Source organism: Culex pipiens, chromosome 1 (genome assembly GCF_016801865.2).
Source record: "Culex pipiens pallens isolate TS chromosome 1, TS_CPP_V2, whole genome shotgun sequence".
Classification (NCBI taxonomy): Eukaryota; Metazoa; Arthropoda; class Insecta; order Diptera; family Culicidae; genus Culex; species Culex pipiens.
The window spans coordinates 121,377,027-121,400,858 of NC_068937.1; the positions used below are offsets into that span (position 1 = coordinate 121,377,027).

The window sequence follows — 23,832 nt, forward strand, 5'->3', positions numbered from 1 at the left end:
CATCATCACCATCATTTGAGGCGAATCGAGACATATGGGGTGAATTGGGTCACCGGTTTTACCTTACTACTGAACAATATTTGAATGTTTGGCTTCCTTCGTATAGAACAAGCACAGAATTACAAACATAGTGCATCGTTTCCCAAAACGTAAACAAAAATGGGTTATTTTTGGGAAAATAATTAAACACTATTTTTATAAGCTGGCACAACTGACACGAATGCATTTTACATTAAACAAAAAATGTTCACGAGTCATTTGGACCCTTCTGAAGAGCGAATTTAATTTGAAATTTTAATTTGTTTGATATTTTTTACGGCTTTTTCAAAATGGTGCACCAGAGCACCATTGGGCATGAGCAGAACAAAAATTTGTGAGGGCTGATTTTTTAAAGTGCGTTCAAATCAATAGTATTGTAACAAATAAGCTTGAAATACCCATCTACTAGTTTTAAAACATGTGAAAAGCTCTGGGCGTTAGAGGGTTAAAAATGTCTGTCCCTATTCAGACTGTAGTCCCGATTCACCCCAGTTGACGGTATTTAAAAAACTTTACTGAAGAAACTGTTGCTGTTTTTTGTGGTGGTGGAGTTTATCAGAATTACTTTAAAATATGAAATAATCCAGAAAGTTTGAACATGTACATGATAGCTTTTTGTAATGATGGCGTCGTATTTGCAATCAAATGGGAAAACAGCTCTATTTCCAAACTCGTCAAAATCTGCACTTCTGAGCACAATCAGCAGAAGAGTGCTGGTTAAATTTTACTCGAGTTTGGATGAATTTTACCCAGAATTCTAGAACAAACCACCCAAAAATTGATGAAATTCACCCGGAAATATTGTCCGTTTCTCTCGAAGGTACACGCCGCGCGGCATTTCAGAATGTGCCGCAGACATTGTTGCCAGCGATTTTCTGCACTTTTTGTGCAATAAAAAACATTCCCGGCAACAATGCCGTGCAATTCGAAGAAGAAGATCAACAAAAACAAAACGCACAGTATAGGCAATCAAACGTCAAAATTACCCCCCACTAGAGGGCGCTGAAACTTGGGGTGATGTTTTCATTATAACCTACAGCGAGTAAGTTGGTTTGGAATTTGAAATTGTTTTATTTCATCATAAAATCGACATTAATAGCAAATTATACCATTTTCAGGTAAGAAATAAATAGCTTAATTAATATAAACGAAAATATTTTTGTGATGGCCGATTTAACCTGTTCATTTTCTGATTCAAAATAAGGTAATGTTTTAATCAACCAAAACCTAACTAATCAATTGAGAATGTAGATTATTCATTCAAGTGGACAAATATTTTTTAAAGTCACTTCTACCAGAAAAGCAAAGATCTGCTTGAAAAATGATAATTGGAATGATTTTCAAAATTAGCAATCTAACCTCATTCTCGCGTTTTCAATCCGGATCTCAGAATTTTCAATGAAAAAGGCAACTTAACAAAAAAATCAAAAAGTCAGTCGTTATAACTTTTTATTTCTTACCTCCTGTTAACTTTATTTTATTCCAAAAGATCAATTTTCTTATAAAAAACCTTAAAATAGTTTTCACTCCCCTTTGCACTTATCGCGCAAAAACGTAAACGTAACCTTGCACCAAAGTTCTCCTACTCGAATGTAGGTGGCGAATCGAGTTTCTAGCTTTGGTTTTGGGGGCCTATGGGATTTGACAGCGCGCATTTGCCGAAAGTGTGGCGCGTCCTTTCGAGGCTGGTTTGCCGCGTGTCTTTTTCGGGAATACGCACAATAGTAAATTGGAAAACTTTCAAATCTCATTTCTGAGAACATTCGGGTTTTAACCTCGGTTTTAACAGAATCAGAGTGAAAATAATTTAAAATTATTTATCTGAAATGAGCGTGTAGGTCCCGATGATGCTATGAGACGCGGGTTCGATTCCCGCCTTATCCACTGAGCTTCTATCGGATGGTGAAGTAAAACGTCGGTCCCGGTTTCTCCTGTCTCGTCAGAGGCGCTGGAGCAGAAATCCCACGTTAGAGGAAGGCCATGCCCCGGGGGGCGTAGTGCCAATAGTTTCGTTTCGAGCGTGTAGGTATGTATTGTCGCCGCGGCACTAAACCGAATTGAGCGAGTTTCACTCTCGCGACGCTTTTCTGTCGCGAAATAACTGTCAAGCATGTTTGGGCTGTTTTGAATCAGTGTGTTAGCTTTTTTGTTTTGATTGCTTGGTTTAGCTTGAGTCGTTGAAAAAATCGTGGAGTGCTACGTGGAGTTATGATGAATTGAGACAATTATGATTAATCAGTGATTAAAATCATATGCTCCGGTGCATCAGGGGTTCAAACTAGCATCCGAACTGTTTTCGTTAGGTCATGAGATGATTTTTAGTTTGTTCCCAGCTTCAGGAGGAGACACAGAATATCAAGAATTTTGGTCACAATCTTGGGCTGGGTTGCTATATGGCCTCAAAAAAATGACCGAGTGACCGTCAATCTGGTCCGTTAGTTCCATCACGAGTTAGTTATGATGATCCGGTTGCTGATTTGGGGGGCTCAAGAAAATATAAAATTTGGATTGACCTTTTGAAACTCGAGCTCGCCGTCATCAGCCTTTTCAGGCTGGACTTCATGGAATTATCCATCAAATAAACACCCATACACACAAAAAAATATTACGGTAATGACAAAAGTAACTTACTTTTGAATTAAAAAGTTGTTAAAATTTGCTACAATAAAAGTTTTTTTCTTGTTTTGAAAATGAAAACTTTTACTGCTACAGTTTTTGAAAATCTCATTGCTCAGTGATTTAAAAGTTTTTACTTTTAATTTGACTGTAAAATTTCTTTCATTTTTACGTTCTCATGTAACCGTGTACGCCTAAGTCGCAAATGTAAACAAACACTTTGGTGGGTCCGGTGGTGCTGGTGAGTCAACGACGCAAAGCAAAGCCGACCGCGGAAGCAGCCAGGACTCGGACGCGGAAACCTTCGTGAGCCACAGCAGCAGCGGAACGCCTTCGAAGGAGGGTGGTGCAGGAGCGGGACGAGGTCGAGTGCTCGAAAAGGACAAGGCCAGCTTCCTGCAGGAACTGCAGCTGTTCCACGGCCGGAATGCCTAAGAAGGAAGCTTGGGTGTTTTGTGGGGTTTGTGATTGATTTTGTTTGTTTTTGTAGGATGAGAGGTAGGAATGTGGATTCGCACCGGTTGTATTGGGTGGTGTGGCCCGGGATTGAAGGTCAATTCGCGTGAGGACTGGGCGAGATTCATCGAGGAGATGGCGCTGCTGAAGCGATGCGTGAACACGAGATTGCGTGAAGAAGATTAACTTCCGTTTTTTTGACAAGTACGGCGAAAGTTTTATTTTCAAGATGGGCCTCCGACGAAGAGGAGGACGACGAAAAGCAACATAATCGAGTGGTCAGCGCAGATGTTGCACCTCGGTGCCGGCGGTTTACAGCCACCGGTGAGTATTGAGAATGTGCAGTGGCTAGCCAACTTCACATACTCATCCTTTTAGCTACTTCCCGCCACAAACACTCACGTCGCGACGGCGCAGCTTCAGCCGAATGAATCTGGACAGTGAGCCAAAAAAAAATCTGTGTCAATTCTCGAATAAGATTACGTGCTCAAAATCGAACTCCCGTTTCCGAGGGCCTCATCAACCCAATGTACCGGATGCGCTTCCAGGATCGGGAACTCCCCGTTCAGGCACTTTACTTTCCAGCCGGGAAACGTCGACCACCCTTCCCGAATCAATGGCCAACTCCTCCAAGACTGTCCTGATTGAGGCCGGAAACGTGACCATCGTGTTACACTGCTGTCGCGTCGAAGCCTCCATCCGGAACCGACCAAACTGGGGTATTCGGAAGTGACCGGTGGCGAACCGTATGAAGCAGAAGCTAGTGGAGAAGCGTTCAATACATAAAAAAGTATTTTTCTAAGATACTGTTTAATTTTTTTTAAATAAATGTAAAAAACCAAGCACATTTTTCTGAAATTATCCCTGTAGTGCTAAATGTTGTGTATTCTTGCCATAAAAGGTTTCTTTCCCAAATAAAAGTAAAATACTTTTACCAATACAACGATTTTGTTCCATAAATGCATGGTAGTATCAAAAACTTTCCAACTTTTAAATTGAAAAGTTTGAACTTTCTACGAATATTCACCAACGCGAACTTTTAATCCAACGAACGATCTTTTTAAATTTAGAGTAATTTTTCTTTGTGTGTAGATCGATTTCTGGCAGAACTTTGAGGTCGGTTCTTTGATCCTTCTTGGACTTCATGGAATTATCCATCAAATAAACACCCATAGATCGATTTCTGGCAGAACTTTGAGGTCGGTTCTTTGATCCTTCTTGGTCGCGGCGCTAGTCTCTTCGCAACTCCACTCGCGAAATTTCAGTTTGGTGCCGCGGCGAAATCTTGTTTTGGTTTCGAATGTGACATTTGAGATACACTCAGAAAAGAAACAACCCAAAATTACTTCGCGAGATGAAACACACTCGCGCTGTTATTTCGATTTATTTCCGAAATCACAATATGGTTAATGTTGAATAAATTCAGCAAAATACCTACACGCTCAACGATTTCATTTAAAAATAACTGGACGAAGTCGACAACACTGCAAGATAAAGTGACTAATTCTAGAAGAAAATGCATGCCACAGTGAATCATGACCAAGGAAGAATATTCTGAAATAAATGCATTTTTCAGTATTTCCACCACATTGGATCCACCATGACGCCAGCAGAGGATTTCCCTGGCTCCAGTTGCTGGAAAACATAGTGTTATAAGTGGAATGTTGAGTGATTCACTAGTTAAATTTCATAGTAAATGGAAGGTTATTGTGAAACAATAAATAAATAAATAAAGCAGAGATAAACAATACTGTCTTTCTTTCTTCTTTTTTTTCTGTATATCAAGAAAAAAAGAAGAAAGAATAGCATTTAAAACCAGACTATCAGTTCAATAAATAGTCTATTCATTCAATAAACATGTTTGTTGAATCATTCCTCAGGATACTTGTTAGATTGAAAATGTCATTTTGGGGCCATAACGAACATGTTTGTTGGATCCACAAAATTGTTGGTTTGAATTGGACAAACATGTTTGCAGGCCCTGAGATGACTATCATTTTTGTGGAGTACACCCAACATTTTGCTAGGTTTACAATCGGATTTCTCTGCGTGTGGAAATTGAAAAAATGGCTTCGAATATTGAAGCGTGTTACAGAAGTTATGCTGAATCTAATACACACTAAACTATTTAGGCATTTTTTTAGATTTTCAGTAAATAGTTTCGAAAATACGGAAAAATAGAGAAGGGGTTTGAGGTGTGTTCTTTTTGCATGTTCTAATTAACGAAACCACCAGAACTAAATAAACTACTCCTTTACTTTGTACTTCATATTTACAACGATCTCAACTAAGATAACAACTATACACAAAGCAGGTAACTACAGTGTTCGCCGGTCATCACGCACCACCTCCACTTCCGGGGCTACGATCCGGGTACGGTGAACTGAGCCAAGTAGAGCGGCTGCTTCTGGGTCCTTTTGGGTCTTCCGGGAGCTTCCAGTGCCAGCGGCCTGCTGTGCTTGTACGGCAGCGGAATCGAGTGCGGGGCCGGGGGTCGACTGTCGAACGTCACCCTAGTAGGCGGAATTTTCTTCTTCTTTTTTGGCGGTGGAGGTGGCTGGGGTTGCGGCCGCAGGGGTGGTTTCTTCCGCGGCACCACGTGATGTGGCAACGGTTTCTTAAAGCGGTGCGGGTACTTCTTCCGATATTCTGGAATGATAGCGAAAAAGAGCAGAGACGGGGACGAGGGACGAAAGGGGAGGGAAGGGGCATGTTTCGGAACACAGTGTGTGTGTTTGTGAGGGGAAGTGGGCGAGGTCCCGGGGTCCGGGGAGGTCGATTAGTCTTGTTGGTCTGGTTGTAAATTGTTGTTGGTGTTGTTTTTTATGTACAAGTGTTGTTTAACGTGCCACTCTCCGTCCGCCGTAGTGCCACAAGTTCATTGTCACCTTGACAGCAAGGAATGTAGAAGGTTATCCCAGTGGTTCCGACCTGGGTCCAGCTGGGAGATAGAAAACCGGTTCGATCGGTATCGTTGGCTGGGATACGACGTTTCCACAGCCCATTAAAGGAGTCTAGTTGGCATTCCAAACGGGTAAATATGTATTTACACATCGTCATCGTCAATCAGTATAATTACATAACCTAACTAGTAATAGCAGCACAGCCACAGCAAACAATTCAATTTAGTACCTTCATGAGTTACAACAATCGCAGGAGGCGAGGGTGACCCGCGCCTCGCAGATCTTGATCAATAGTAGGCTATGAACGCACACGGCAAACATACTTGTTGCGGTAGAGATTGCATGTTCTGCAAGCCATCCAGGTAGGCTTGGAGTCATTGGACAGCTGCCCACTATGACGAAGTCCCCGCCGTCATCGTCGTTACGGTATGCAAAGATCTGACCATCAACGGCGCTCCGATGGCTTTGAGGTGACAATAACATTTTACTCATGCACGTACCAACGCCACCTCCACCAATACGTGTAGAGTTGTCTTGCATACTAGTCTATGGCCTCGCGACATCCACTTGCAAAAGAAGGACTGCAATGGCGAATTAAGTGGCCACATGAATAATACGCTAAAATGCACTCTCAATCATGCAGGGGCATGTGCTGGGCAGAGGACGTGATTTGCGTGAAATTAACCCTGACAAGGACGGGGTTGAAGGTGTTGAATTTATGTTGCAATTATGCAGCGATAAAAATGTCATCCGTTGGAATGCGACACCTAAAGAATGTAAAATTTTATTCAACAAAATAGTTATTTTTCAACAATTACACAGCCAGTCGCTTACGTGTTTTTTGTACACACTTTGTAATGACACTTGTATGAAATGCCAAAACACGCGACTTTCCGAAGGTTACCTAATCTACACACTCCTGAGTATCTTTGGTTTTGGCAAATACTACGTTAGTTTAAATGTGCGTGTATTCTGAAATGAGAATCATACTTTTTCATGTTTGAGTTAATGATTAATATGAATGGGTGAAACATCAATTTGCAGCAGACACAAATCAATTTTCAACTCATTCGAGAATAGATTTGAAGAAATTTTGATTAATATTTCTCTAAAATTAATAAATAAAATAAACGGCTAAATAAAAAAACGGCTCGAAATTGAGTAAATGTAATTATTTATTTGTCACACACAACACAAGAATCCAAAATGTGGTCAAACTTTGTCTTACCCAGTGCCTCTGATCAGAACTCCTCACTTGGTACTTTGGGCACCGCAGATTAGCATCTAACAAGGAAGCTTAACCTGCTTAAAGCTCAGTGGCCCCAGTGTGGAGTTCATACAAGCCCCCTTTTTAATCCTCAACTTGGTGGAGCTGAGCAGGTGATGCAAAAAACGAGACACCTTAACGACAAGAATCGTGTCCTATAGCGGTGGCCATTCTCGACATCGTTGAGCCGTGTGTAGGAAGGGGGTGTAGTACGCCGATCCAATTGGCCAGATATTAGACACATGTCGGCAACGCCAATCGACCCCCGCGCGCGCTGGTCTTAAGGGGAACCGACGCCACGTCGGACTTGCACGAGGCAATTATTGCACCATAAAAATTAATTCTATCCCCGATCGTCATCGGCGTCTCGGTCGGTCGTCAAACATGGCTGACGACCGAAACCGCATGAAGATTTCTACTTTATTGATCTTGTTTGAATGATTGTTGGCATTACATTTTACGAGCGGTTCTTCGTCAGTTATTGGCATTTTATGGATTGGCCGGCAGAATTCGCACCTTGCGAAACACGCGCCAGAATGGCCTTGAAAGCGGCGCGCCTCCTAGCGGAAGGTGCGTGAAACGTGCAGCTGTCAAAATGCCGATGCACTGTTATTTGGAAGGGGTCATGTTAGTGACCTGGGCAACTCGATTTTCAAATTGCTTGATGTTTTGGAAACGCTGTCAATAATGTCAGTAATCAGTTAGCGTGTGTCAGTGTCAATAAACAGCAAACCAGTCAGTTAAGGAGTAGTATAACCTCTCGCCCAAAATAAAAACAAACTCTCAACCAATTCACACACTATTTACAGCAGCGCACGCGCCTGCGATCATTAATCTCAAGCTTGTTGTAATTCGTCGGGAAGGAATGGGGCGGGATTGACAATAAAACCAGTTTCGTTGTTGTGTTTTCCTTCTTTTCTCGGCGGCGTCGCGCCTTACGACGGGAATTAAAAAATAATTTATTAAATTAAAAAAACACAATAATTAAAACCTAATTGCTACACGGTCGGCTCACTTTACAATCCAGCGATATTTTTGTGTGTGGCTTTTTTGCGAATCGTTGCTTCAAGGTTTCGATTTGTACAGCGCCTAGCACTTAAATACTCTTGGTGTCCTTTTGTACAACTAAACGGTTCGTATACTAACGGGAAGGTTGGAAGATTTATGCCAAAATGTAATCGTTTTAAATTTTCTTTTGAAATTGATTCGGGGGAAAGGGGTCGTTTAGCTGCTCTAAAATTTGATATGGCATCAAATTCATCTCGATCACGCGCGGTTCATACACTAAAAACTATTTCGTGGGATATTGCAGTTTTCGTCTTGCTTCGGGAAACTCTAACTCTAATTTACGGAAAGGGAAGTGGGATCGAAGGGGAGGTCAGTGGTCAACAAAATGCTACAGAGATTTATGACTTAGAAGTATCTGAGATTTCTGTAGACTGAGTTATAGGAATCTGTGGAAAGAAAATGGACGAAAGTGGGAACACTGGTTTAGAAAGGATGGTCCTGTAGCTCAGCTCGAATACTCGCTCGGCATTATTGGTGTTAGCTGTTAAAAGTTTGTTTGACACAGTCGAGAAACGTGCAAGTTCCTGGACTACAAGCACAAAATAATACACAGGTAAAGTAATGGTTACGCATCCTTGATGTTATTCACGCACTAAACACGCAAGTGTTGCCAGCTCTTTGATCCACGCAGGTTGGACTGGGTTGAAGGCTTAGAAGTACTCTACAATTCGCGAGAGGAAATATATACAGGGAGGCTTGTGTCAATAGGATTGTTTACACTTGGGGTTTTGTTTTTGGGGGGCTCGGTTAATACTGGGCGCTTAAAACTAGGTTTAACACATTTCTCTCGATTTGTAGGAATTGAAGCAGGTTGTGAGTTTTGTAACATTTGATACTAAACAAGAAAAAAATAAAAAAAATTAGACAAATTTGAGTAAACTTCAGTTAAATTTACTAACCGAAATTTTTGAATCATTTCAGTTCTGGCAAATAATTTCGGATAGGAGTGTACGACATGGCTGACACTCTGTGAATCAAAGTAAACAAAACAATTGATCTTTTCGATGATACTCAGTAAGCGTGTATGAATGACGTATGCTTACACTCTTATATGAAAGTATTCAAAATCGTAACTATAATACACAACGTTGTAGTTTGTAAGCAGTTTTGCACAAAAAAATAGAAGAAACAAATTGCAATTCCTGCACATCGAGAGAATCATTCATGCAACTTAAGAGCTAATGTTTCATGCAACAACAAAACATGATGTTAAGATGTAAGCAGGTAGTACACGATTGTTGCCAGCCTGTTCGAAACGATGGCCAGTTAGTTGCGGCTGTTCTAGTTCTTCGCGTAAATTGTTATCTTTTGTCCACCGCGCTCATATTTACAACATTCCATGCGAGCTTTTCCGCAGACTTTGTTTGCTAAAAGCCCCGTCGGCTCTGTTGTAGGTATTAATTACTATTCATGTATCATGCAATTAAAAATGTTGAGGGTTTTTCATGCAGATTCCGATTCCCACGTGGGGCACGTGGCGTGGGAGGGGGAGAAGGGAAGGGGCGGCACCGATGCTTAATTCGAATCGGCGTCGTTGCTGTTAGTAGTGGCCGCGTCGCCGGCTGCTCGGTTTCCGAAATTGGTCGGGGTTGGGAAAAAATCACACATGCATTAAAGATTTTTGTTGTTTGGTTAGTCATGGGCAGTGGCAGTCGCAGGCCACCGTCGGGGTTAGTAGGGTTGAACTTTTGGGGCCAGTTGGTTTAAATGGAAAAAAAATCACACCAGATCAAGCGCAGACAGAGAGAAAAATTAGGGTATTATAACAGCAGAGAAGGCATTTAAGCTACGTTAGTTTGGGACACTTTGACGGGCTTACTTGGGGGCGTGTTTGGGGGCACGAATCCGTAACCGGAAGCGCCGACCACCACTCCGCTGGACTCCATCGGACCGTCAGTTGGTGGCGGTGGGAACACCACCGGGCCTGGAATGGAGAGATCGAGCAGATAAAACAAGTCCGAAGTGGTTTCGGTGACCCTCATGAGGTATTGGGTCAAGCTTTAAGTGGATTATTGGTATACAAGTTAATAAATGCAAGATCAAATCAAATTGGTTGGTCAAATTACAATCTGTAACCTATTATTCAGAGCTCAATTTATGCATAAGATACACTTCTGGTTAAGTAGAAATAGTATAAGGGTAGCACAAACAACCTCGAAACTAATTTGATAGAAAAGAGAGTTGCCCTTATGTGGGTACACTCAAACCCTGATGGTTTGACACTAACCGTCAAACGAACGGGTCACTTTTTAGTTTGACGCCCCTTTCACACGGAGTTCACACAATTCCAAACGATTGTTTTTAAGTCTGCGTGAGCGCAGTGTAAAAAGTGACAGTTGTGGACGTGGACACCATAGGCAGAGGGTGGGGGGGTCAGCGATTGTCTACGCTCCATACAAAAAATATTTGTTTTGTATGGATTTCAAAAAAAAATGTCAAAGTAGTTAAGGGATGGCCCAAATGCTAATTCTCAATATATCTGACAATAAAAGAGCCTGAACTAGCGTTCCAAATCACTTATCCTGAAACAAATCTTCATAAATAGGGCATCTGTTCAAAGCAGGGCCCCGGCGATGGCCTGATATGAGTTATCGAACAAAATTGACAATATGGCGTCGTTTGTTTACAAAAAAAAAATCTATATCTGGTGTGTACTATTTTTAAAACCTTACACAATACACAAAATTTTGTTAAATTGTAGAACAGAACAATGTATTTGAATTTCTCAATTTAAACCGCTTTTATCGTGATTCCAAGTAATATTATGCAACAAGTCATCGTGCCTTTAGTTTATCTTTAGTTTTCAAACCGGTTTGTTACAGATTCGTGAATAAATTTTGAAATTTTGCAATATTTGAGATAAGTTGCAAAATTGCCAACTTCAGCCATGTGCAACAATTTCCAATCAACCCGTGCGGGAAACCGATAATAGGGTAATTCATGCGCTCCAGACTGTCAAAATTCCAAAACGTCATTGCCAATCTTCGGTTCGCTGCTTTTATTTGTGTTTGAAGTTTCGGGCCGAGACTCTGGTTCAAAGTGACAGCACTGGCAAAACACTCTGAAGTGAAACTACTCATTTATAACTAAAATGCATGCCAGAATTTTTTAATGAAGCCGATTCTAAAAAAGCAAATCAACCAAAGGAAATTTAAAATTTGTCTTTTTTTCTCATCACCTCTTGTTACTCAAACCATAAATTATTCCAGCCAGAGCAAATTTATGTACTACAAATTGTAGCGTTCACCTCCCTGCTAAATTACAGGCTTGTCCCAACCGAAGTGAAAAGATAATTTTCTCTTGAGCGCGCTGTCGCAATAGACCAACGACCATCCTTCAGCAGCACCATTAGTTAGCTGCCGTAGTTCATTCGATCGAGAGCAGGAAGCGTTATCCGTCTGATGCCTGATGCTGGCGGTAGTACATGATAGTTATCTCTCCAACAACTGGAGCAAAGCGGGCCCCTCTTGAGTTATACTCCATCCATCCATCAGCACACTGGTGATATGCCAAAAGGTCGCTGGAATTCACCTTTTTTACGGCGCTTCTCCAATTTGTCTTGCCCCACCATAAGCATATACTTGTTGCAAGATTAAGCACTAAGATTGCAGTGTACTAACATCTCGTCAGCTGACTAGATTCCGCGCCTTGGTCATAATGCCATGCAGAGAAAAATGTAAATTTATTTGCCCTCTCGAAGTCATCATGGAACATCGCAAAGTTCAGCATAAATTATCTACGCTGAGCGATAGCTAGAACGGAGTAACTGGGGGAATTCTCAATGTCTAGTCTTGGCAACACTGTTTGACTCAAACTGTCACTTTTCGCCAAGGTTCCTAAACCTTAAGGTATGCCGAATCGTAACATCATATACTCACCTCGATTCTGTCGGGGATCGCGTCCTCCGGCCAGGCTGTTCGAGGAGGTAAAGTCCTGGCCGCCGAACGCCGTCGGTCCACCAAAGTCCCCGGTGAGCGAGCTGAGGCTGAACGCGGGCAGCGGACTTCCGAAGCGCTGTGCCGCAGCCAGGGCGAGGGAGAGGACGAGAGCGAAGCAGACTGCGAACTGCAAGGCAGAAAGAAAAAAGAAAAAAAAATATTAACAATAAATACCATCGATTAGTTCCACGTGTTAACCCGCTGCGCGATATCCGATCGGGTTGTTACCGATCGCGGGCAGAGGAAACCGAGAGAGGAAGTTTCATAATCGGTTCGATCGTAGCAAGCCAAGCCATGGTAGCCTACATTTCAGGTGCACCGAGTAGGCCAGCCGTGGTGAACAATGCAAGAAACTGCCGCGGGTCGAAGCCAGCCGCATCAAGTATAGGCTTGGCTTGAAAAAGACAAAACCGTAAAAACTTCAAAATCATGATCAAGGTTAAGGGGAAGAACCGCTAGGGGCGGAAAGGCTTGCCTCAGCGCGAGCCGTTTGTTGTTGTAATGATAGCTTGGTGGGCTCGAAACCGATCATTTGGCTTCTTGGTTTATTGTTAAACTGGCAACACTGCTAATTGTTTGATATATTGCATCTGTGACTCTCATAAATATTGAGATTTTGTGAAAGTTTAGTGTTGCATTTAATTGGTCTGCATTTAGGGAGTCAAAATGCTTAATCTGATCCTATACTCTAAAAGGTTCATTGTGACAAATCGCCAGCATTTGTGAAAAGTTGAGCAGCCTAGAGGATCCAAACCAATTTTGCTGACATTTTGTTAAAAAATTCACAAGTAATAATATTTCATAGAATCTTTATGAATGAACCCTCAAATAGAGTTAATCGGTGCTGTTCACAGTCTCGGATTTTTTTTTTTTTTTTTTGTTCAATATTGAATTTTTGTTGTTGGCTTCGATTAAATACCAATTGCTAATTTTGATGCATCTTAATTTTCTGAAAACTTTTCTCAAGCAGGACATTTTTTGGGATTTTTCAGTCCCTGCCAACTTAAATACATTAGTGAACTCGACAGATTGCTTGCTCATTTCCTATTTTTCGTCTGCAACATAAATCATGTTTGTTATTTACGGTATTTTACACAAAACTGCATTTAGAAACTCCCTTCCCGTTTTTAACCTCAAACACTCTAAATAATTTTCACTAAGTTGAAAAAAAGTACACCTTCATAAAAATACCCACATTTTAACTAGGGGAAATATACCCATTTTCAGCACATTAAGCTTTTCGTCCGATTCGTCCAAACCTCCCAAAAATATTCCGTTGACTTTTAAAAGTCGCATGGGTTCCCTGCACTTTTGCCGCTAGTGAACAACAAAAACATCCCCTCCCAAATCCCCACGGGACTGTATGGGCGTAGACTTGGAGCACAGTGTGGAAATTTACGTTCTTAGATATTTTTGGATGTACCGGGCAGCAATCAAATTGTCTATACCGGCCAACAATTGAATTGACCATTGTGGCACCCCCTACAGCGTGGTGTAGACCCGTAATGCTATGCTATGCTATGCTATTAAGCTTTTCGTACGATTCTCATAACTTTTGCAGTTTTCCGCTATCAAACCACAATTTTCAAAGAAATCAAGAAAAGATTACTTTGAAATAAGACTTTCTAGGCCTAGTGAAAAACAAAATTAACTTAAAAATCACGAACTCCTCGTTTGTCGCAAGACGACCCAGTCACGACGTTCTAGCAGGATTCTAGCAGGTTTCTTACAGAGCTGGATATTCTTACAGCATTCTAGTAGGTTTGTTCCACCGTTCTAGCAGGATTCTGACAGAACCAGCGAGAAAGAGAACGCAGATTCTGATGCAAACAAACCAACTTTTGTGACTGACAGAGGCGTGAATGTGTTAGTAAATTTTCGACTAGAAAGCCGGTTACAATATGGCACCTGTTATGGAGACAATGTTACAAAATTTAACACAAATAATTTGAAACAAAACAAACGTTTTTGTTGTAGCACAAAGCAAGTGCCATTTTTAAGTTAATCCAGTTGCGTAAAAATTGCGCAACGGCCGCCAACTTTGTTTGCAATCAACGCTGTCCCAAGTCTAACAATCAAAAACGGTCAAAACAGAACCGGTTTCGGTAAACAAAGAAGCCCCTAACGAAGATCCTCCAATTTTCACATTTGTTCGACAAGTTTTAAACTTTGATTGGCGACATTTAAGCCCGATTTTGGTATGTTTTTGTACGCGGCTTAACAACCGGTCTAATCAATCAAATACATCGAGGCAACATTCCGTGCGCGAATGGGTGGCCAATGCACGCCCAATCATAAACCACTTTTCCCTCAATAAACAGATTAAAAATCAATCTAGATGGCGATCAAACCTAGGCAAATAACAACAAAAAAGTATCAATTGTGCACTGTAAAAAAGAGTGATTTTTTAATTATTTTTCCTACGAACTTTTTCAAAGTAGTCAAACCGAAGAGCGTGAACGAATGCATTTTTGTGGTTTTGTGGTTGGGAGATGGAATTATTTATTTAAAATCGCTTGCAATTTTCCTTCACACGAAGAGTTACGAAATGCCAACCTTTCCGCTCCCGCAGCGCAGCAAGCGCTGGGAATTTGTAGCGCTTTCCATACGTCAGCTAGAGAGCGCTACAAGGTCGATCAAATAAAAGGGCACATTCCCATACATCACCAACGGGACCCGAAAGGGTCATTCTGGACGGGATCGGAACGTAGCGAAATATGAAAATTCAGACTACTACGATGGAAAGGCACGAGTTTGGTTAAGGCGTTGCGGGTTTTGGTGTAACCAGCTTACAACCGCTCAGGGTTATATTCCCTTTAATGCAATCCATATGTCAAATTAGTACACTCAAGGCATGCTTGGGTGCACTCGATTAATGGCGCCGTTCTATGCCCGTACAACGAGAGGATTAATGAAGGCTCTTTCTTTGGAGCTGGGCACAAGCCCGGTGAAGGAGTAGAAGGAAAAACCGCCGTTGGCGATTGAGCAACGCGCATGATTCTATTACCCGGTGTACGATTATTGGCGAAAAACGTCGCGCCAGAAAGCGGTCCATTGTAGACGGCGGTAGCAAAACAAAAGTCGTTTGTTTCGCCAAATTAACGGCGCGCGCGTTTTGGCGAATTTTGAACCGTTCCGTCGTCGCCTTAGCTCTGTCAACGGCGGAGGGCAGCGGATGATCGTTAATCCGAGAACTTGTTGCATAAGCGGCCAATGTCTTTGGGTGCGCGGGTGTCCACCAGTGTTGCCAAGTCATCGAATTCAAATAGCTCCACCCAGTCGCCAACATCAAGATTGGACGTCAAGGTGGTCGCGGGCGATGTCCCAACACGATGGTCTCCATCGGAAATCCGTCACGTTCTCAATCGATCAAGTTCTGCCCGTGGTGTCTTGGCGACTCGCTCCATCCAAGTAGGCCTCTTCGTTTGCTCATGCTCGTTCTTGATGCAATATCCCGTCAGAGCGCGCGCGCTTCACATTGTTCATCATAATGATCGCGTTGTCAATCATGATCGCGCGCGTCAAGATGAAAGTGATCAACACGCGCGCCATTAGGGTTCAATTAATTGAAGGCGATTATGCAGATTGCTTCACGACGATGCTGATGGTTGAGCACGTCCACCTGACGACGATGATCTACAGAAGAGCAAAACATTAGTTCTGACAAGTCGCGATTGTTTTGTGTTGAAATCGACTATGATGGCTGCTTGATGGCGCAAGGCGCTAAGCGCCTTTTGTTAGCATGAGTTTTTTTTAAAGAAATCACGACTTCATGGTCGATGAACGGGAAACAGAATCAGATGAATAAAAATATTATTTTAAATAATTATGATTATAAGCAAATATTAAAAGTGAAATTAAACGACAGTGTTGTCAACTAAAAGGATTTTTTTCGTGCTTAACTCATGTAGATTAGTACTTTAAACATGAGGTATGCATGACGCATGGTGGCGCACGACTCAATTTTGCAAGCAACATAAAAATAATATCACATATCTACAAAGTGCTTCAACTATGACAACTAAACATCTACAAATCAAATCTGTCTGCGCCACTACCCAGACACCATAATTACTCGCGGTGACCTTAACAATCAACTTGAAACGTCTCAACGACCATAATTTTTCGTCGTTCGCACACTCCATTCCACCCCCACGCGGCTTAAACAATGCGCGAAAACTATGCTGTTTTACGCCAAATAAACGATCGTAAAACAAACTAAACAATTTGCACGTTGATCATATCTTCTGAAGAAGAAAAAAACATAACCTTAACCCAGGCAGAACCAATTAATGTTTGGGTAAATAATAGCAGAAATAATACAACTTCCAGCAGGGGTTAAGCTACCGCTTAAACCCCACGTTGCTCATCTTTCCGCCCATGCTGGGTTACCGTGTTACCAGGTAAAGGTGAAAAGATTACCCCGGGTAGCGTTTAAATTATGCAATATTGCGATTGCATCTAGATCTGTACGTCAGAATGACAGCTGAGGTTGTCAAAATTGCACGTTTATGCACACATGCTGAATTAATCATAAAATTTGCTTTTCCACAAACATCGAGGTCACGTCGCGACACTGACCACTGACATCCCCACCAGATCAACCCGAGAACTGACTGATTGCAGTTTACGGTGCAAAAACGTGGAAGTTTTTCATCATCCAGTGTTGGCAGCTGATCGGCAGCCTACTGCGCGCGATGATAAGTGGAAACGCGCGCGACAAACTTGACCCAGTAAAAATGGCCGCCGCCGTCGCCGATGGTCAGCAGCCTTACGGTTTAAATGGCCAACGGGGGCGGATTCTGCTCACTCGGAAGGGGGGGAGGGGGACCCTGCAGAACACCTGCTTGCAGCCACACGTTGAGTAGCCGAACGAACAGTGTTTGTTTATTATTACAATTAACTGCTTCATGGGCTCGAACGACAGCGCCGACGCAGCGCTCAATGACAGTTTGGTAGTTAATCCACCACGCCGCCTTGCGGTTTAGAGTCATTGCATGTGTTCACCGCACGCTTTACACTCCGATTAATCAAGGCGTCTAAATGAAATATGTCTTGTTTTTAAAGAACCAATCGAGACAGTTTCGTCACGGATCACATTTTGAGGTTAGGATATAGTTACACTGCAAGAACTTAACCAACTAGCACCGTTAGGCGTCTTCTTCCGGATCATTACTCATTCGAACAATGTTTCCAGTCTGAAAAGGCTCAATTATCACCTAACCCGACAGGCAGCTCCGTTGGATCGATCACACCGCGCAGGCAGTTTACAGCATTTCATCAGCTGTTATTTCTCACCTCCCAGCGGCACGCGAAGCATTTACACGCGCTATAATTGTGGGCCTGCCAGCGATTTTTGCGGCTTGGATCGTCCGTACTGACGAGGGTGATTTGACAATTGATGAACAATTTGTGAATTCTGAATATTTGGCAACACTGCCTAATGTTCATTTGCACTCTAAGGCAAAATAACCCAAAATATGACTAACGTATGACAGATACACATTCAATCTTGCCCTTTTTAAAACCAAAGAAGCGTGCATAAGTGACATTTACACGTTTGCCAAAATATTACCGAAATTAGGTACAAAAATCATCAAATTACTCCTCCAATTCCACTAAACAGCTGCTAACCGGCTCGAGTCATGCCTCCCAAACCGTACAAATTGCATACGAAATTAATCAGCCACGGGGGTTGCCGCGTAATTCAGGGGGCTACCCAGTACGCATGGTTAACTGTCACAGCGGCGAAACGCCGCACGATCGATGTACGTACACACTATCTGCACGATCAATCTCGGTACCGAGCGACTCCGAGCTATTAGCACAACCTAATGATGCAAATTCCAGTCTGTCACGAGCACAGTTGACCATCCAGCCGGTGACTGTCAACCAGCTGTCACAGTAGTGGAATGTCTCGTCTGTCACACGGTTGATGTGTGGACGGCGTAATGATGTGAAGTGTCACATTGTTGTAACTGGGAGATTTAAAGAGACTTCATTCAACCTTTCATGAAATATTTTACTCAATTTTATAAAAGAGTAATTTTCAATCATCGTGCATTAAAGTGACGATTTATTTTATATCAGTGTTGCCAGTTGTTCGCGGATCATCAAATTTTTGATCCTCCCTGACCTGTCTCAAATGGTGTGGCCCACACCCACGTTTGTTTACATTCCACAGCATCAACAAACATCGTAGTCGTTCCGCAAACAGTGTTTTTTCTTCACGCACAACCCACCAACATTGTTGACAGCTGTGAGCGCGAAAAAATCCAATTAATTCAGTTCCTACACGACAAGTTCAGCGGATCTACACAGCCGCTAAGCCGTTGAACCGTCGCGCTTACTTCCTCCACCGCAGTCGGAATGTTCCACCACAACCGCGGTGACGTTCTCAATGCAAGTGAGTTGACTTGCGGTAGTGACTTACGGACTCGGCAACAGAACACACATCTGGGTAGCCTTGATACAGTTTTGAACCGCGAGTGACGTACCGTGCTGCCCCTGGCAACCGCCAGGGGGTCTAATTGCCATGGTTACCAACGAGTGCGATCGCGTTTTACTCGTTTCGGTATTCAAAGTAGCCGCGAAGTTCCCACGTTGTACCGTTAGAGGTTCCCTTTAGGCATCAATCACCAGGCCGGGTCAGAGCCGATGATCCAGGAAGAAGATTCGCGATCGCTTGGCACCCATAGATGGCGCTCATTAAGATTGGGATCTATGTAGATGTCGCCGCTCGGTGCAGGTAACGGGACTTGCTCGTTGAGTGAGCATGCGTCAGCAGTTCAAATAATTGTACGGTTGGGGAAGTCATTAGTTATTTGTGTTGAGTTGAACGGACGATCAAATGGTTGCATTGTTCTAAGGCAGTATTGAACATAACAAAGATTCAGATTGCATTCATGTTTACAAGGCGAATCGTGTTGAACGAAAATGTTTACAACTGATAAACGTTCATCTAAGCAGGCATGCCAGATTTTGAAGATGTTCGGGCACATCACAAAAACGCAAATGAGTTTAACTTGATGGCAAAATAATATTTTACAAATCTGTTTTTGGCAAAAGAAGCAAAACATTGTTATCTTTTTCGTGAGTAATTCATTTAATTGAAAATCATCGAATAACATGGCAAAATAATACGTTTGAGCATTGAGCCTGTGCTAGAAAATCTTCAAATGTGGCATCCCTGCATCTAAGTTGCTAAAAAGAGGTGTGTCAGTAAGCGAAATGTCAGCTGTCAAACTACACGTTAAATAAATTTCAAATATTCTCTTTATAAACACATTGATCGCAGCTGACCCAAACAAATATCTCGAAACCGCAAATTTTCCAACCGGATCACCAAAGAATCTCGCAAAAGTCACTGACCGCACGCACACCCATGCAATCCGCATTAATGTCAGCTGTCAGGCCGTGCGCGGATGTCAAGTTCTCTGCCACACAGCCTCCGAATAAGGTGCCAAAGTCGAGGTCCCTTTCGAATGAATGGCAACCATTCGCAGTCCAACCATTCCGCTGCGTTAGATATCTTACTTTTTGCCAGTCTCCGGCTATCGCGGTACGCACGCCGGCTGATTGACCGGTTCAACAGGCGATCGTGCGCGGCTCTCAGTGCGTGGAAGCGGGAGGTGACCGCGGAGCTCTCCTCACTGCATTCGAAGTCGTCACCAATCGTTAAAGTTGTTCAAGATGGTGGGAAAAAGGTACTTTTTTGGTTTTTTTTTTTCAGAAAGATCACGCGAAGCGCGTCCAAAACGCAAACTAGAACGCAAGCACAAACGCAAATTTATGCGTTTCTTCGTGGGCACCTATAGCCATCTTGGCTTCTCAATCGCTGCGTCACTTGCAGTTATGGAAAGTGAAATAATAATTGCAGCGGGGTCGGAAGAGCCGCGTACGGGAAACCCGTTTTCAATCTACGCAACGCCAGCGTCGGTCGGTCTGGCTCGTTGACCTCTGGGTCCCTTTACGCCGCGTGGTATCAATTAGAGTAACCTCCTCCTCATGCCACCAGGTGGCTTCGCCTACTTCGGTAGCCGCCGAGGATTGCGTGCAAATGGACTTCTTTGTCCGGCGCACTACGCTTCGGTGCGGCCCTGACGCAAAACGGCTCAAGCGCCGCGGACAGCGTCAAGTTCGAGGCCGCGGGTCGTTTTTGTGGTTTAATTAAAGTCGCCACTGGTGTTTTCTGCTAGTCGGAGTTCGAAGCCAAAAAACAGAAGCATTAACGACGAGCGCCGCCAGAATTAATCGCGTCGTTACAGTAGGCTCTGCCGCGGTGACATTGACATTGACAGTTAATTCGAAAATGGCGTGAAAACGGATTTTACTGGACGAAAATTGGCTCACCTTCGAGAATGGGATGGCAAGGGCGTCCAGAGCTAACGTCTAATTTTATGTAAACAAGCTCCACTTATGGTAAATTACATCGTGACTCGACAGATTCTGACCAGTCGCCCCATTGCGCAACAGGTGACAATTGACCAATTAACGGTTACTTAGCAGCAGACTGGTCAATTGCTTTCAACGCCTGCTGCAACGGCTCATAAAAATTCATCTAGTGGCGGCTTCCTGACGCAAATGGGAATCGAATTGAAATGTAAATATTGATCACGGTTGAACGGCACCGCAACCGTGACACCTGGAAACGGAACTGATTTGATTTGTGACACCTGGGTGTTCATGACAGAATGTGATTCACCGTCACTAATAAGTTCGTTCTCGTTAAAATTGACGTTTGACATGGCAGCGCATCCGCTAGTTTTCAAATATTGCACGTTTAAAAAGTTTTACATAAATATTAAATTATTACATTTTAATTTTCAATGCGTAATACTTGCAGTCCGTCAAAGCTGGTCGATAAAAATTTAAAGTACCTTTATCTACAGCAAGAAATTGCTCACAACTCTGTTGTCGGACCAAGCAACATGCTCTGAAGTGGCAATTATATCACCTGGGTGTGCTGCACGGCACGGCGGATGCTGCACTCCGCGCAGACCAAGCCGGTAACAATCGACCAGAAATCGGTCAGTCTCACCGACGTACGATACGTCATCACGTAATCAGAAAACATTTGCATACACGGGCCGGTATTGGCACGCGTTCCCATGGCAATATTTCTGCCACCTGCTATGATGGGGGATTTCAATAAGTTTTTGATCAAAAATATGTTGCGTTTTTTTTGTAAAATTGAAAGTTCAAAATATTTTTTTTAAAGTAAACCTGTTAAATGCATGTAATTTAAAATCCTTTCTTATTTTAATCACCTCAAATTAGCGTGTAATGATGTAAGATCTTGAATATCTTGGTATTTGAATTCTAAAAGAAACGAATAAGGAAATTCAAACCATTGTCCTAACTAAAATGATTAGCACAACGTATAAAGTTTTGCACTTTAAACCGACATTACCGTAAGCAGAAAATTACGCTCTCAAGTTAGTGGTCACCAGACCAGCAGCAGTTTCGCACAAACGCCGTAATTTTCCTACAAAGTCTAGCCGAAGAAAAGTGCCGCGGACATTTGTCCACGCAATTTTCCACTCACTTTCCTCTCAAACGTGAGCAAATTACGGGTTCCACGGAGCAGAAAAACCGGTTGCCAAACACACGTTGCGCTCTGCGCATCCACAACTCAAAGATGGGTACGAAAACAAAAAACGAAAAAATACATTTCTAATATTTGAGAATGGGCAAGAAAATTGCCACTTTTTCTCAGTTCAATGACTGACAGAAACGCTTGCACGCTGAAACAAAACTGATCAACTTTGAGTTCAAGCTACTTTGCTGCATGGGCAAAGCAGCTTTAAGCCCTTTCCAAATGCGTTTCAACAACAAATCGCGCGGAGAAAAGTGAATCGCCGCCATCCATGGTAGAGGAAGCAAGTCGGTAAAAAAGGAACAGGTTGAGCTCTTTTTTCTTCTTCTGTGGGGTACGAGAGCGAAAGCCCGACCGGATGGCTGGCTGCACTGATAATAATTTATGGCTGCACGATGACCAGTGAGTGGGTTACGAGAGTGCTTTGAGAAGAGCTGCATGAGGAGATGATCGGAAATTTGCATTTTTTTTGTTATTCACGATACCTTATTTATGAACGGAACTGTTTAAAGTGTCGTTAAATTGCGTTTTGTTATCTTGATTAATAAATTTGAATGAGACTTTTACACGACAATCATTGGTCAATAAATAAATCTTTTTTTGCAGATCATAAGAAAGTGGGTTCGTCGCTTTTTTTTTGTTGCAGTCTTTTCCCAAACAGTAAATAATTTACGACCATTTAAAAAAAAACCTGCCATCAAGATACAATTAAAATTTAAATGACTTGATTATGCCAGAATTTTTTTTCATTTAAACAAGGAAGCCACCTACTTAAAAATTATAAAACTGTAATCTATCGTAAAACAGTTTTAATGATTTAAAAAATTGTAGCGAGTGCATGGACACTTCCAATAGACTCCAATATACTTCCAATGCTCCCATCACGTCACCAATGCTATGTAGTGACAACAGTTTCCAAATTTGCATTTTTGTTGTGTGCAGCGAAGACATTTGAGAAGCAATCTACACAAAAGATAAATGGCCGCAATGGCATGTAACGAGCAGTTTGAACCACTCTAGTCCCAGCATACCACAGCCCCTTTGTTGGCTTCAAACCAGCTCACATTATTTTGATTGAAAATTCCATATCTGCATCGTTTCCCGCTCACCCGCACGGTTGTCGTGCATGTTCATATTTTCCACAAATAATTTTCCACCATCCACGCCTCTCCTACACGAATGAATCCATTCACCAATGGCGACCAATTAAGGCTTCCTCCAAATCAACAGTTCGAATCAAATTAATGCGTGGGCGAGTTTTTCCGTTGATTCCATAATCCACCGTCGAATTTTTCGACCTTTGGCAGCACTTTCACACTTTCATTCAGTTAACGACCGTGAATTATTGCCCGTTTTTCCCCTCGACACAAAAAATCTTCACTTGTTACTGACAAAAATTATGAACAAAACTTACAGCTTTCATTTTGGCTGGTTCTTCTTTGTTTCACACTCAAAACACTTCTGGAAAACAGATCGGCTAAGCTGGCAGCACTGCACTCGTTAAGGATCCAAGGGAGCAGGGGGGCGATGACAGGCACAGAATCACCACACACACATCCAAAAACACTCCCACACACGAGCAAACAAAACACGAAGAGATGAAATTTACGGAAATCCGTAGGGTTCGTTCTGGACGATTCGAGCACTGGGCACTAAATGAGTTACGCTCGGTTCGGGGAGCCCGATTTTATATATGAAACCTGCACGATCGAGCCCGCCAAGCTACTAAAATCGGGCGCCCGGTCAGATAGTAGGCTGCGGGCGCGCGCGTGTTGCGAGAGCGCGAAAAACAGCTGAGCTGAGAGAAGATCAGGAAATTGGCGATCGCGCGGATGCTCCCACGTGAGAGCGGGAGAGAACGGAACGAGCTCTCCTCGCGGCGTGCAGATCAGCGGTGTTCAAACGGGTTTTGTTTGTTTGTTGTTGGGTTTTTTTTCTGGTCCTAAA

The 23,832-nt window shown here is 42.7% G+C and overlaps 1 protein-coding gene across 4 annotated transcripts; it reads right to left on the minus strand.

The window, feature by feature from the left end:
* Positions 1-5,349: 5,349 nt before the first annotated feature.
* On the minus strand, positions 5,350-23,614 carry LOC120423836 (uncharacterized). Of its 4 annotated transcripts, none has more exons than XM_039587781.2 (4): positions 23,300-23,614; positions 12,228-12,414; positions 10,169-10,273; positions 5,350-5,760 (listed from the first exon to the last, which is right to left on the minus strand). In XM_039587781.2, the coding sequence occupies exons 1-4, from the start codon at positions 23,306-23,308 to the stop codon at positions 5,474-5,476; spliced, it is 588 nt and encodes a 195-aa protein (XP_039443715.1). In that variant the 5' UTR covers positions 23,309-23,614; the 3' UTR covers positions 5,350-5,473. The 4 variants fall into 4 exon arrangements, with proteins under 4 accessions (XP_039443715.1, XP_039443717.1, XP_039443718.1 ...); XM_039587783.2 differs by lacking the exon at positions 5,350-5,760 and adding an exon at positions 8,174-8,735 and having other exon boundaries at positions 23,300-23,606; XM_039587784.2 differs by lacking the exon at positions 5,350-5,760 and adding an exon at positions 8,174-9,010 and having other exon boundaries at positions 23,300-23,606.
* Positions 23,615-23,832: the final 218 nt, after the last annotated feature.

Excerpts from the sequence above, each read along its gene's own strand:
- LOC120423836 (XM_039587781.2), bottom strand. Across the intron at positions 10,274-12,227 it reads CGATCCCCGACAGAATCGAG|GCCCGGTGGTGTTCCCACCG; the intron begins GTGAGTATATGA and ends TCTCCATTCCAG. Across the intron at positions 5,761-10,168 it reads GCCCCCAAACACGCCCCCAA|AATATCGGAAGAAGTACCCG; the intron begins GTAAGCCCGTCA and ends CTATCATTCCAG.